Source organism: Conger conger, chromosome 6 (assembly GCF_963514075.1).
Source record: "Conger conger chromosome 6, fConCon1.1, whole genome shotgun sequence".
NCBI classification, from domain to species: Eukaryota; Metazoa; Chordata; class Actinopteri; order Anguilliformes; family Congridae; genus Conger; species Conger conger.
The window spans coordinates 1,634,933-1,649,773 of NC_083765.1; the positions used below are offsets into that span (position 1 = coordinate 1,634,933).

The 14,841-nt window shown below is 45.7% G+C and overlaps 1 protein-coding gene across 1 annotated transcript in view; it reads right to left on the minus strand.

Annotated features, from left to right (window-relative positions):
• LOC133130430 (HEPACAM family member 2-like) overlaps window positions 1–13,405 on the minus strand; it is a 15,106-nt gene extending 1,701 nt beyond the window's left edge. Inside the window, exons 1-5 of the mRNA XM_061245024.1 lie at window positions 13,391–13,405; window positions 10,062–10,220; window positions 8,107–8,143; window positions 6,060–6,347; window positions 2,137–2,400 (exon numbers count right to left, since the gene is read on the minus strand). Coding sequence (XP_061101008.1) covers window positions 2,137–2,400; window positions 6,060–6,347; window positions 8,107–8,143; window positions 10,062–10,220; window positions 13,391–13,405 — 763 coding nt within the window. The remainder of the gene's footprint in view (window positions 1–2,136; window positions 2,401–6,059; window positions 6,348–8,106; window positions 8,144–10,061; window positions 10,221–13,390) is intronic.
• Window positions 13,406–14,841: the final 1,436 nt, after the last annotated feature.

The following is a 14,841-nucleotide window of genomic DNA, read 5'->3' on the forward strand; positions in this document are numbered from 1 at the left end:
CCAAGGCCAGCACCACCGGGGCGAGGCGCGTGCGGAATGTAAGAACTAATAATCTCTCTTTAAAGAGGCACAGCTGAACCGAATGAGAGGGAGGGAGCTGCGCCCTACAAAAAGCGGGGCTGCGGAGCAGAGCGGGGCTGACGACGGAGGCAGAGAGACACAGTGCGGACTTAAGCCATTTCAGCCAAGAGACGAACGAACTCCCACTAAGAGAAACGTGGAGGAATTCCGGGAGGAAACCCAGCGACCGAAACTGAAGTCCGGGGCACGTGAGAGTATCTCTCCTGCTGTGAGCCAGCTAACATCTCCCTCTCTAACTCCTAGACTGAATCCCCTACGGAGGGCGACTAGGCTGGGAAAGAGGACTACCGAGGCCGGAGAGACACGGAGACTGAGTGGCCCCGCCACAGACAAAGACGGACGAACGCTGTCGCTGTTGGCCGTTAAATTTTTTTCCGAAAAGGAACCCATTTTTTGTTCTGGACAATTGAAATGTGCCTTGAAGACACTAACCAAGAATAAAATAATTTTTGTTCACACATTTCTCTCTCTCTCTCTCTCCTCTACCAGCGGGGCACCACAACACACACACACACTCACACACATACAGTTGTGTTAAAAATAGCCGTACAACATCAGTAACCTGATGAACCATTGTTATTAGTATTAGTGATACTTCTGCATGGAAAATGCTTTACTTGTAGATGTAGTAGTGTAATATAAAAACAACAGACCCAACTTTCATGAAATGCACGCTGCTTGTTCTGAGTAATTGACTCATTCACTGTAAGGGCCATGTTCAAAATAATAGCAGTGTGGAATTAAATTAGAGAATTCATTCATTCTGTGAAAAAACAGGTGTCATTAATTGTCCCATTTTAAGGAAGAGGGGAAGCAAATGTTTCACACATTGTTATAAAATATATTTCCTTCTGAATTGCTAAGTAAAATGGGTCATTCCAAACATTGTTCGGGGGAACAACGTCAATTGATTAAAAGGTTGTTTGGAGAGGGGAAAACATAATATGAAGTGCTGCAAATTATAGGATGCTCAGCTAAAATGATGCAGAATAAGTCAAAGAATAGTCAGAATGGCAAATATTCAGCCATTCATCAGCTCCAGAAAGATCAAAGATGATCTACAATTTCCTGTTAGTGCTGTTACAGTCAGAGGATGTTTGATCAAAGCTAAACTATCAGGAAGAAGCCCCCGTAAGGCACCATTGTTGAAAAAATGGCATGGGCAGAATTGTACAAATTTGCCAAGGAACACAACGATTGGCCCAAAGAGAAATAGCGTAACATTCTGTGGACTGATGAGAGTAAAATTGTTCTTTTCAGGTCTAGAGGTCTTCAACAGTATGTCAGATCACATACCAGGGATCATGGATAAGTTTGAATACATCAAAATACTTGAAGAGATTATGTTGCCGTATGCCGAAGAGGAAATGCCCCTGAAATGGATGTTTCAACAAGACAGCGATCTTGCTCACCTTACACAAGTAGGTGAGCAACATCTTGGTTCCAGACAAAAAGGATTGAGGTAATGGAGTGGCTAGCTCAATCCTCCAACCTCAACCTTGTTGAAAACGTGTGGGGTGACATTAAAAATGCAGTTTCTGAAGCAAAACCCAAAAATTCACAGGAACTGTGGAATGTAGTTTATTCATCCTGGGCTGAAATACCTGTTTCTAGGCGCCAGAAGTTGGTTAATTCAATGCAACGCAGATGCGCAGCAGTTATCAAAAACAATGATAATGCAACTAAATATAAGTTCAGTAATTTAAAGTGAAGTTAAATCTCGAAAAATGTTTTCAGTTTATACAGTAATTGTTTGAGTTTGAAGAGAAAAATGTCGACTGCCATTTATTTGAACAAATTAATATTCCTTTTCTTTGCTTCCTGTAAAATAATAAAATAATAATTTGTTAATAATTTGAATTGAAACTGAATGTGTAATGTTTCCGCTACATTTGAAATATGGAACTAAAAGCTATTAAACACGCACACACAGAGTGACACAAACACACATGTTCAGCATTGGGAATAAATCAGGCTGTTTGTAATCACCCGATGACATAAGTTTTCACAGTACAGATAAATGCAGTTAAATACCAAAGTTTTGCAGTTTCTCACCATAGCAGTACTCTTCAGGTTTGACTAGGAATATCTCCTTCCTTGCTGGGTTTTCAGCCACGCAGCTGTAGGGGGCGCTGTTCCCTTCTATTTCCAGACGGAGGGACAGGGGGGTGCTGAGATTGGGGCTGCTGGTGTAGGACAGTATCCGCCCCTCTCTGTGCCAGGACAGGGTGAGCTCTCTCCCATTCTCCACAGAGCACAGCACACTGCAGCTGGGTTTCACCCTGCTCCTGCTGGACACCTGAGGTCTGGGTACTGGGTCTGTGCAGAGATACAGCAACAGGGAGAGCCTTCAACACTGGCTATCAACACTGGGTACTGGGTCTGTGCAGAGATACAGCAACAGGGAGAGCCTTCAACACTGGCTATTAACACTGGGTACTGGGTCTGTGCAGAGATACAGCAACAGGGAGAGCCTTCAACACTGGCTATTAACACTGGCCCCTTACTCCACTCTCTGTGTGCCTTCAACACTGGCTATTAACACTGGGTACTGGGTCTGTGCAGAGATACAGCAACAGGGAGAGTCTTCAACACTGGCTATTCTAACTCTACTCTGTTTGTGAGCCTTCAACCCTGGCTATTAACACTGGCCCCTAATTCCACTCTCTGTGTGTGAGCTAGTTGCAAATATGCTTGAATGGGACCTGGAAGGTTGTTGGTTCAAGCCACAGGGTGGCCACTATAACGACAGTCCAGCTGTTGGGCCCCTGAGCAAGGCCCTTAGCTCCACACTGCTTACTCTAGGGAACTGTCACTTTGGATAAAAGTGTCAGCTAAATAACTGTAATATATGACCTTCAAAACTGGCCGGTAACATTGCTCACATGCCCTCAATTTCAGGGTTGAATCCTCAAATTGACCCAGATGTTAGATTTTAGATAAGTTAGCCACCACCAGTAAAGGCATTCCGGTCCTAATAGTGAGTGCCCATCCCCATCCGTACTCCCTCAATTCCCCAGGGAGTGGACACTACAGAATGGACAACAACTTTGGATCACCACAAACAATGTGGTGAAGGAAGCAGTCACCACTCAGGGGTGTATCACTCATGGTTCTGGTTCTGGCTGAGGAAGAAGTGGAGCCAGACTTTCCAGTCGGTGGTGGTCCAATGGTTGATGGACAGAGTGCTGAGTGGCTGCACGGAATGTGCTGCTACCTGCTTGTCCTGGTCTACAGTACCACCTGGGAGGGACATTTAGAGCACTACAAAGATGTCCTTGGCCAGTGAAGGCAGGGTTGATCCTTAATGCGTGTGGGCACTGCAAGAAACCCAAACCCTTGGCTTCTGAGAGAGAGGTGGACACACATACCCGCAGGTTGACATGGTGGAGGCCATCAGAAACAGTCTGAGGCTCAGGGACAAAAGCAGCAGGTACTATCCTTCCTCGGGCTCGTGGGATGGTGCCCGCTTTACCACCATTGTTACTCCCCTCACAGGTAAGGCTGGCCAGAACCCAGGTCCGTGGACAGATTCCTGTGAAAGAGCTTTTCCAGCAACTGAAACCCAGTTCTGATTAGCCTCAACATTAACAAACCTTTTCTTGGACAGTTTGATGCCTCCTAAATGGGCCTAGGTGCAGTGATGGCTCAAGGGCACAGAGGACACAAACAGCCAGTGCTGTGCTTGACCTGGGAACAGCAGTACTCAACAAAAGAGGGGTTAGCAATGAAATGGGCCCTTGACAGGATCAGGTACTGCTCGTTATTGAGAAGATTCAATCTGGATACTGACCATAGGTCACCTAATGAAGGATACAACTTCCAGGGTGACATCGTAGTACGAGGCCCTCCAGCCCTACAGGTTCAACATCCGGCACAAGTCAGGAGCCTGGTGGTGGACTACCTGTCACAATTGCTAGAGTTGGAAGATCTGAAACAGGAGTGATTTTCTTTCAGTGGTTTTTGTTGTTGGTTTTGCACCTATGATTAGAGTCTTGTTTTTGGAGAGATGCACAGTATATGTTCTTGCACTTTTAGGCTACTAACTTTTCTGCTTCACCAGACGCCATGCCTAGCTGACCATGCCCTGTGCTGTGTGGCTGCTCTGGTTATTTCCAGATCTGGAAAACTGCCATGGAAAGTTTCTGCCAGACATATTTACAGTGCTGATGCAACTGTATAGTCTGCTTCTCAGGGACACTCAGCGGAAATGTGGCATGGCTCAACAGAAGGCTTTCAAGGAAGTGAAAGTGTTGCTACAATCATCCATCATTCGGTCATGTGACGCCTCATGATTCTGCATCGGGGCAGTACGGTCTCATCTGATGGAGGTCAGAGGAACCCATTGGATCTGCATCATACACATAGACTGTAGCTGAGAAGGAATATTCACAGTTGGACATGGAAGGTCTAGTTATCGTTTCCTCTGTGTGCTCTTTGAAAGGTCATGGGGGCAGAGTATGACCCGGGTGTCTCCCAGATGGAAAACCTTTGCCAAGTCATATGTATAGTGGCCTAACATGGACCAGGACCAAGAGAACAAGGCAAAGTCCTGATCAGTGATCGCTACATACGGTCTGCCAGACACCCATGTCTCGGACACTGGGCCGACCTTCCCAGGCAAGCTCTTCAGTGACTTCATGCAGAAGAACTCGCTCATTCCCAACCTGCCTCTAACAGCACGGCTGAGCAGGTCGTGTCCAGTGAGTTAGAGGGACTGAAAAGACTGACTGAACATCAAACTTCCAGATGGAGAGACATCATCAGCATGTGAGACACATTTTACTCTGAATGACTGTGTCTATGTAAGGAACTTTAGTGGTAGCAACCAATGCTATCTATCTGGAACCATCCTGAACCAAAGTGCTCCTGTCTCATATGTAGTCAAGTGGACTGATGGAAGAGTTTCTGCAGGAACCAGGCTCATTCTGTGACTCCCAGGTTCCCAGAGGTTACAGCATGAACTGTTACAGCTGATGTGGACACACAGCCAGAGATGGTAAATGGTCAGCATTTATATAGCACCTTCATCCAAGTGCTGTACAATTGATGCTGCTCATTCATCCATTCACGCATACACTCACACACCAATGGCGATTGGCTGCCATGCAGGGCACCAACCAGCTCGTCAGGAGCATTTGGAGGATAGGTGTCTTGTTCAGGGACACTTCGACACACCCAGGGTGGGATCGAACCAGCAACCCTCCAACTGCCAGACAACTGTTCTTACTGCCTGAGCCATGTCGCCCCAGAGCCAGTGTCGCCCCAGAGACAGATGGACTGAAACGATCTGGGCAAAGCGAGGGCAATGATCACTCCCGCACAGAGACATGCCCACCCCTCTCATGCCCCCCAGCCTGGCTCCTCTGGCCCGTGAATCCCCTGCTGTGTCTGCGGAGTCACCATGAGCACAAAGGCGACAGGCCTCTGTCCTACAGGCCCATGCCAGGTCATTGTGATTTTAGCCAAAGCAAATGTAAGGAGAAAGGTAATACAAGTACGGTTCTGTACTCTGTTATTTTCCGATAAGGGGATTCGTAATCTAAGCAGCAGTCATACTATCACAGAAGGACACACCACTGTGTCAGCACTGCACACTCACACTCTCACACACTCACTCACTCACACACACACACACACACACACACACACACACACACACACTCACACTCACACACACACACACACTCACACACACACACACACACACACACACACACACACACACTCACAGCACACAGCAGACTCACACTCTCACACACACACTCACAGCACACACACACACTCACACACACTCACAGCACACACACACTCACACACACTCACAGCACACACACACACACACACACACACACACACACACACTCACAGCACTCTCACACACTCACTCACACACACACACACACACTCACACACACACACACACACACACACACACACTCACAGCACACAGCAGACTCACAGATGGACGCACCCACCCCACACTGCCAGCTGGTAGTGTTTGGAGACTCTATGCCTTTCCAGCACCCTGTAGTCCCCGGCGTCTTGTCTCCTCAGGCCTGTGATGGAGAAGAGCCCAGAGCTGCTGTCCCACTGCAGTCGCTTCCCATAGCTGGAGTTGGTCACATGGTAGACGCTATGGGTCACTATCGCAATCTCAAGGTCACCTTTCCATATGAAGCCAAATTCCTTCACTGCAGTTGGGAATGTGACCGTTTCTCCCACAATGCTGTTCAGGAGGGTTGACTGGGCAGAGACACACACACCTGAAGAGAGAGGAAGCGTCACGGCGACTCAGTGTCAGGACCCAAGTGCAGAGACTCACACTCACGAGAAGCAGTAAACATTCCTGAGATACTGCAGCAAAAATATAAAGAAACAAAAACACAGGAAAAAAAAAAAAACTCAAAGCACAGGAGGACACTGTGAAAAATGTGGGAGAGAATTCCCAGGAGACTAGAGAACACATAGGGGGAAGTTCACACTTCAGCCTTCATCATCGGCCCCTGACGGCTCACTGATCCTGGCAGGTGCCTTGCATGGCAGCCAATCGGCGTTGGTGCGTGTGTATGTGTGTGAGTGTGTGTGAGTGTGTTTGAATGGGTGAATGAGAAGCATATGACTCGGGCAGCCTGTAGCCTAGTGGCTAAGGTACATGACTGGGACAGCCTGTAGCCTAGTGGCTAAGGTACATGACTGGGGCAGCCTGTAGCCTAGTGGCTAAGGTACATGACTGGTGCAGCCTGTAGCCTAGTGGCTAAGGTACATGACTGGGACAGCCTGTAGCCTAGTGGCTAAGGTACATGACTGGGGCAGCCTGTAGCCTAGTGGCTAAGGTACATGACTGGGGCAGCCTGTAGACTAGTGGCTAAGGAACATGACTGGGGCAGCCCGTAGTCTAGTGGCTAAGGTACATGACTGGGGCAGCCTGTAGCCTAGTGGCTAAGGTACATGACTGGGACAGCCTGTAGCCTAGTGGCTAAGGTACATGACTGGGGCAGCCTGTAGCCTAGTGGCTAAGGTACATGACTGGTGCAGCCTGTAGCCTAGTGGCTAAGGTACATGACTGGGGCAGCCTGTAGCCTAGTGGCTAAGGTACATGACTGGGGCAGCCTGTAGACTAGTGGCTAAGGAACATGACTGGGGCAGCCCGTAGTCTAGTGGCTAAGGTACATGACTGGGGCAGTCTGTAGCCTAGTGGCTAAGGTACATGACTGGGGCAGTCTGTAGCCTAGTGGCTAAGGAACATGACTGGGGCAACCTGTAACCTAAGGAGCAAAGCGGTTTGTTTTGTCAGCAGATGGTTCTGTTGTTATGGAAATGTTGTGCATATTTGAAAATACAAGAAACAAATTGCAGATATGAACACATCTACCTGCACTCTACGAGATATACAGTATAACAGACTCACCTTCAATCTAACAAAGGGCAAAGTGGCACAAAAAAGAGGAGTGAAATTTACAATAAGAATATGAAAACGTTCTTGCAAGAACATACACAAACATACTGCTAAACCAACCAAAGCAACCATTTCACACAAAAGAAAACTGGCCAAGTCATTGACCTGATCTGAATCCACCTGAACATGCATGTTACATGCTGAAGAGAAAACTCAAGACATGCAGCCCCTGAAACAAGCAAGAGCTGAAGATGGCTGCAGTTCAGGCCTGGCAGAGCCAGAGACTTTTCTCAGCACTTGGTTATGTCAATGGATCACAGACTTCAAGCAGTCATTGCATGTGTGACAAAGTGCTAAACATCACTACTTTTGTTGATGTAACATTCATATATGTCCCAAACAGGGGGACAATGTACAAGCAAAATGCATAAAAATATCCTTTAATAAAAGCAGGCACTACAAATCTAAAATGTTGGAGTACAGAGCCAAATCAAGAAAAACGTGTGTTTGTTCCAGACATTATGGAGCAGTACAACTGGGACCTTCCTGCAATCCAATGAGTATATAACAGCATAACAGTGTTGTACCTGCAATCCAACAGGCACATAACACTTTAAGAGTCCTACCTGCACTCCAACAGGTATATAACAGTATAACAGGGTCCTACCTGCACTCCAACAGGTATACAACAGTATAACAGCGGTCCTCATGTTGCTCTGAAATGAAGGTTTCACTGGCTGAAGCCGTCTGCAGTCTGGACTTCCTTATTCTAAACAGCTGCATTAGACCCCACCCAAACACAACACAACACAGACACACACACACACACACACACACAGAATTTCCTCTTCAGTCAGAGGAAGTGAAGGACCCTCAGAGCACCAGAAGACCAGCACCAGGAGTGGCGTACAGCAGTCTGAACAGTAGACTCTGTTATTGTAATAAGGGCGGCCTGTAGTGTAGTGGTTAAGGTAAATGACTGGGACACACAAGGTGGGTGGTACTAATCCCAGTGTAGCCACAATAAGATCCGCACAGCCGTTGGGCCCTTGAGCAAGGCCCTTAACCCTGCATTTCTCCAGCGGAGAATTGTGTCCTGCTTAGTCTAATCAACTGTACGTTGCTCTGGATAAGAGCGTCTCCCAAATTCCAATAATGTAATGTAATGTAATAACGATCACTCTTTCCTTTATGCTACTGCTGTTATTGTAATAAAGATCACTCTTTCCTTTATGCTACTGCTCTCTTTATCCTTTAGTCACAGGTATCCTGACCTCATTGTGATGCTGATGTGGGTTTCCTGTCTCAGATCTTGTCAGCAAAATATGTTTAATGTGCAAACAAGCGCCTATCTGGTCACTAACCGCAAACTGCCCTAAGAAACCTGCCTTAGCTGAAGTAGACTGAATTAGAAGACGGCACAATTGCGACTGTTGCACAGAGCAATTACTGACAGAATAGTGACTAGAAGTGATGGATGGAGAACTATTCCAACCAAGGAGACTTATTGAGTAACTACAGACCGTTTCCTGGCAACGCCTCTGGGAACTGGACCATCAGACCCCCTACTGATTGGCAGACTGGCATGGGTTCATCACTGCTAATTGTAGTTATTTGTGTATTCCCATATGCTGAGTTGTATTGTAAGTTGTACGTTTCTGTCTCCCCTCCTCATAACTTTCAAGATATGTGAAGAATTCACACGCATTACCACTGTGCAACTGAAGTCCAAGTTTATGGCAGAACTTGACATCATCTGCTCCCGGCTGTCTGCACTGTGCCATAGGAAGGGAGGAGAAGCAGGACGTAAGATCAAGGAGATCATGGCTGCCATTGACCAGGTTATTGAGAAGTTGATTTGAGCCTCCCACTTTGAAAACCTGTGATCCAATTTGAGATGCTTAAAGTGTAAATAAAGTAGTGTACAGTCATATTTCCCTATATTTCAGAATCATACCATTGGTTTGTTGAGGGCCTGCAACCTGAAAACACTGGTTGTGTACTTAAATGAAGACCCTGAGAAACTTGTAAAGGAATACCTGGTAAGTGTAAAAGAATATTCAAAATCATTATTGCATTACTAGCGAAAGTAGCAGTGGTTTGTCTAGTGGCAAGATAGATATGGGTATGAGTGAGTATGGCTACCTATTATTTTGGTACCCATGGACATTTCCTTGTTCATGCTTCTGTGCTTGTCATGTTTTGCTCAGTCCTGTAATATGCAGGTAAGGTTCCAGCTGAACACTGTCACTGACCATACATAAACCCTTTGCAAACTGTGTTTGTGATGTGACTGTGTGTCACCAAGAGAGCTTAACCTGTGTAGAAATGAGGATTAGGTTTTAATCTTTGGTTAACCAGGACCTTTTGAGTTAAAAGAAAACATATGTTAGAGGGATGTTGTAGAGCGTCAAAGAGAGAGTCAAAGTCCAAGAACACAGCAGTGGGGGATGTGAGCTTAATTCACTGAATTCAAAGTATCTAAAAACAGAAATGATTGTAAGCAGCTATTTTCATTTGCCTTTGTTTGACAAGTCATCAATTCAATTTCTATTTTTGGTCTGTGGTAAAGGACGTGAACTTTCAAGATGCCCAGAGCCAGATGGAGAAGGCCACCATGGGGCTCGATGTAATCAAACATGAGGGGGCCAATGCCGCTGATCCACCAGAAGATGTAGGGATCATAGTTGAGGGTGTCGCCGTACTCAAGGACCCTGAAGATGTCGCCAGTGCCACTGCTCTGTTGTTTGGGGTCATCTGCGTACTAAACCTCAGCTACCCATCTGATTTAAGGTACACCTTCGAGTTTCTCCAGAAGGTCTTGATGGGAATTGACAGCCACCGCCTTTCAAACAAAATCCAGGTGCCGAAGAACAAACTTTGTGTATGAGGCCATGCAGGACGAGAAGCAAGTTTTAAAGGACTGTTTTTCTTGCTATAATTTCTGCAAATAGGTTGGTTCCAGAGAGACATTTAGGGTAGTTCCAATATGCTGTCACCCTTGGGCCTTTAACTGTCAGCCACTGTTCATTTGCAAGTTGTTGCAGCTGAATTTTGTTTGAGATTTTTTTTTTTGGTCAAATAGAAATGCAACGAACAGATATCTATTGTAACTCCGACATATTTATGTCTGCTCTCAATTCAATTCAAAGCACTTTACAGTGCACTCAACATACATTTACATTTTAGTCATTTGGCAGACGCTTTTAATCCAAAGCGATTTACAAGTGCATAGGTTCTACCATAAGTCAAAGCATCACATCCAGAAACTAGCAAAATACACATGAAATGCTGTTCTAAACATAGTTGTCATCATAAGTGCATTTTTTTTTCTTTTTTGGGGGGGGTTAGACAAGGATAGGGATATCAGAAAGGAGGGGCAGGGGAAATCAGGAGGGAGGACTAAGGTAGAGTTTGAAAAGGTGGGTTTTGAGTCTGCGTCGAAATAGGGGGAGGGATTCTGCTGTTCTGACAGTGGTAGGCAAGTCATTCCACCACTGGGGAACCAGAACGGAAAACAGGCGTGAACGTGCAGCTCGACCGCCAGGTGCACGTAGAGAGGGAACCGTAAGGCGACCAGAGCTGGCAGACCGGAGTGGTCTAGCTGGGGAGTAGGGAGTGATCAGGGATTGTATGTAAGGTGGGGCAGTCCCCTTAGCAGCCTGAAATGCCAACACTAGGGCCTTGAAACGGATGCGTGCGGCAATAGGAAGCCAGTGGAGGCCAATGAGAAGCGGGGTGACATGAGCCGACCTGGGCTGGTGATCAGGCGGGCTGCAGCATTCTGGACCAGCTGGAGGGGCTTGATGGCACACGCTGGGAGACCGGTTAGGAGGGAGTTGCAGTAATCCAGGCAGGAAATGACGAGCGCCTGGACTAGGAGCTGGGTGGCTTTCTCAGTCAGGAGATGACGGATACGGCGTATATTATACAGAAAGAACCTGCAGGTTCTGGCAGTGGAGGATACAAGCACACACACCTGCACACACACATACACACACACACACCTGCACACACACACACACACACACACACACCTGCACACACACATACACACACACACGCGCGCACACACTCACATTCACACACACACACATGCACACACACATACACACACACACATGCGTGCACACACTCACATTCTCACACACACACACACACCCGTGCACACATACACACACACACACACATGCACACACACACACACATGCGCACACACTGACATTCTCACACACACACACACACGCGCACACACTCATTCTCTCTCACGCACACACACACACACACACACACACACGTGCACACATACACACACACACATGCGTGCACACACTCACATTCTCACACACACACACATGTGCACACACTCACATTCTCACACACACACACACACACATGCACACACACTCACATTCTCACACACACATGTGCACACATACACACACACACACATGCGCACATACACACACACACATGCGCACACACTCACATTCTCACACACACACGCGCACACACTCACATTCTCACACACACACACACACGCGCACACACTCACATTCTCACACGCACACACACACGTGCGCACACACTCACATTCTCACACACACACACACACATGCGCGCACACTCACATTCTCACACACACACACACGTACGCACACACTCACATTCTCACACACACACACACACACACACCTGCACACACACACACACACCCACACACACACACACACACACACACACACACCTGCACACACACACACACAAACACACACCTGCACACACACACACACGCACACACACACGCACACACACACACCTGCACACACACACACACACACCTGCACACACACACACACACACATGCGCGCACACTCACATTCTCACACACACACACACGTACGCACACACTCACATTCTCACACACACACACACATGCGCGCACACTCACATTCTCACACACACACACACGTACGCACACACTCACATTCTCACACACACACACACCCACACACACACACCTGCACACACACACACACACACACACACACCTGCACACACACACACGCACACACACACACCTGCACACACACACAGACACACACACACACACACCTGCACACACACACACACACACACCTGCACACACACACACACACTTGCGGGGCTCTCATTAAAACAGCAGTTGAATATTTTGTTTCGTGAAGTTGTATGGCAAGTAATCTGTTCACTGCATTTATATTTTACCAAAAATTGTACTCATCTTTGGGACTTTAACTGTCAGACACTATTCATTTGCAAGTTGTTGCAGCTGAATATTTTGTTTTTGAGATTTTTTTTTGTCAAATAGAAATGCAATGAACAGATATCTATTGTAACTCCTACATGTTTATGCCTGCTCTCAATTCAATTCAAAGAACTATATTTTCCAGTTTTTTCTGGAACTTCACATGTAGAGGAGCAGCAGGGTGTGTCTGCACCAAACAGTGCACTCAACACACACACACACACACACTCACACACACTCACACACACACACACACACACACACACACACTTGCAGGGCTCATTAAACAGCAGTTGAATTTTTTTTTTTGTGAAGTTGTGTGACAAGTACAATTTTTGGTAAAATGTAAATGGAGTGCACAGATTTCTCATCTTTGGGCCTTTAACTGTCAGACACTGTTCATTTGCAAGTTGTTGCAGATGAATAGTTTGTCAAATAGAAATGCAATGAACAGATCTATTTTAAGTTTTGCATTGTAAGTCCTGCATGTTTATGCCCATACTTAAAACAAGCAGTTGAATATTTTGTTTTCTTTTTTATTTTGAAGTTCTGTGGCAAGTACATTTTTTGTAAAATATATATGCAGTGAACAGATTACTCTTATAACTCCTGAAAGTACGTACCTGCTCTTCAAGCATAACTACAGTGTTTTACGACCCATAGAGCTGTTGTTCGATGTTACTGCTTGCTCTTGGTGGGAAAAACAACAAGGAAATTTGGTACAACATAGAGCAAATAGCAACCCGGCAGCCAAAGCTAACCTAATGTGGCCCTTGCCTGTAGTTTCAGTTTCAAGTGCCCAATAAGGTTATAGCTGCTGGGCCACTCCTTGCTGTATGTTGTACCAAATGTTCTTGTTTTTCCCATGGTAACCTCGAACAACAGGGCTATGGGTTGCGTAATGTGGTGTTGTGTTTAGAAAGGTTATTGAAATAAGCACAGCCCAATTCTGTTGTTACAATGTTTATGATGTGACTGGATTGACCCGGCACTGTGTCCTTGATGGATTGTGAAGTCAAAGGTTGCTGCTAAATAAATGCAGATTTGTTTTAAAGACCATGTGTATTTGCTTTTTAACATATTTGTTCTATTTAACAGAGCTAAACATTTTATGCAGAACAAATTCAACTCTGGTTACTTGGATTTATTTAAGATGTTTGTGCTAAGTTTACTTTTTTAATTAAATCCAGCAAGAAATTTTTTTGAGTGTACAATCTTGATGTAGGTCATAGTATGTCTTGAATACAGTTAAGTGTGTTATCAAACAAATTGTGAATATCTAGAAATAGCAATCCTTTAAAAAATGGATCATGTAAAAAGAGTTTGACATTCAAATCTCTTACCTCTCGTTCAAAGAAAAGAGCTGGTCATCTGCTTTTGAATTCTGCAATGAATGGCATGTCATTCACAACTTCATTCCTCCTGAGGGCAAAGGTTTTCTCAATCTTCATTTTGATTATCTGATGGTTGTCTTTCTTTTTAACCTCAGATAGTAGTGCCAACCTTTCTTCCTCAAGACTTTCTTTGTTTTCTCCAGCTGGATAGTCAGGTAAGTAATTTACTTCGGAGCGTCTAGGCTTCTTAACTTGGTTTGGACTTGTGTGCTTGTCTCCTCGCCCATGTTTCAAGGAATTGATGGTCAACTCTGAGGTCATATTTCTCATTTGTGTGTGATAATTGGCCATCTTATATTTTAAACTGATCTTCCAGCCATAGAATCCACATACTGAACCTTGCTCCTTTAAGCAGGGATGCTTTTTAATCAAAGCTTTGGCAACATCATCGAACTCAGCACTTGTGGGGTATGCTTTGAATTTCAATATTTCTGAAGCCAAGACCTCCAAAATCGTAGATTTGAGTTTTGGACTTGGGCTGAAGAGGGTTCCATTTTTCAGAAATTCCTTATTGGCCTTCACCAGTTGTAGCTCTGCTTCTTAAGTAAAGTGTGGTATGGGGAAGCTTGCTGGCCAGGCTTGAGTTCTCAGTGGCGATGATGACGAAGTTGATTCAGGTGACGAGAGTATATCAGTGTCTGCAGAAGAAAGGGAGATGGAATCCTCAGAGAGAATTCTAA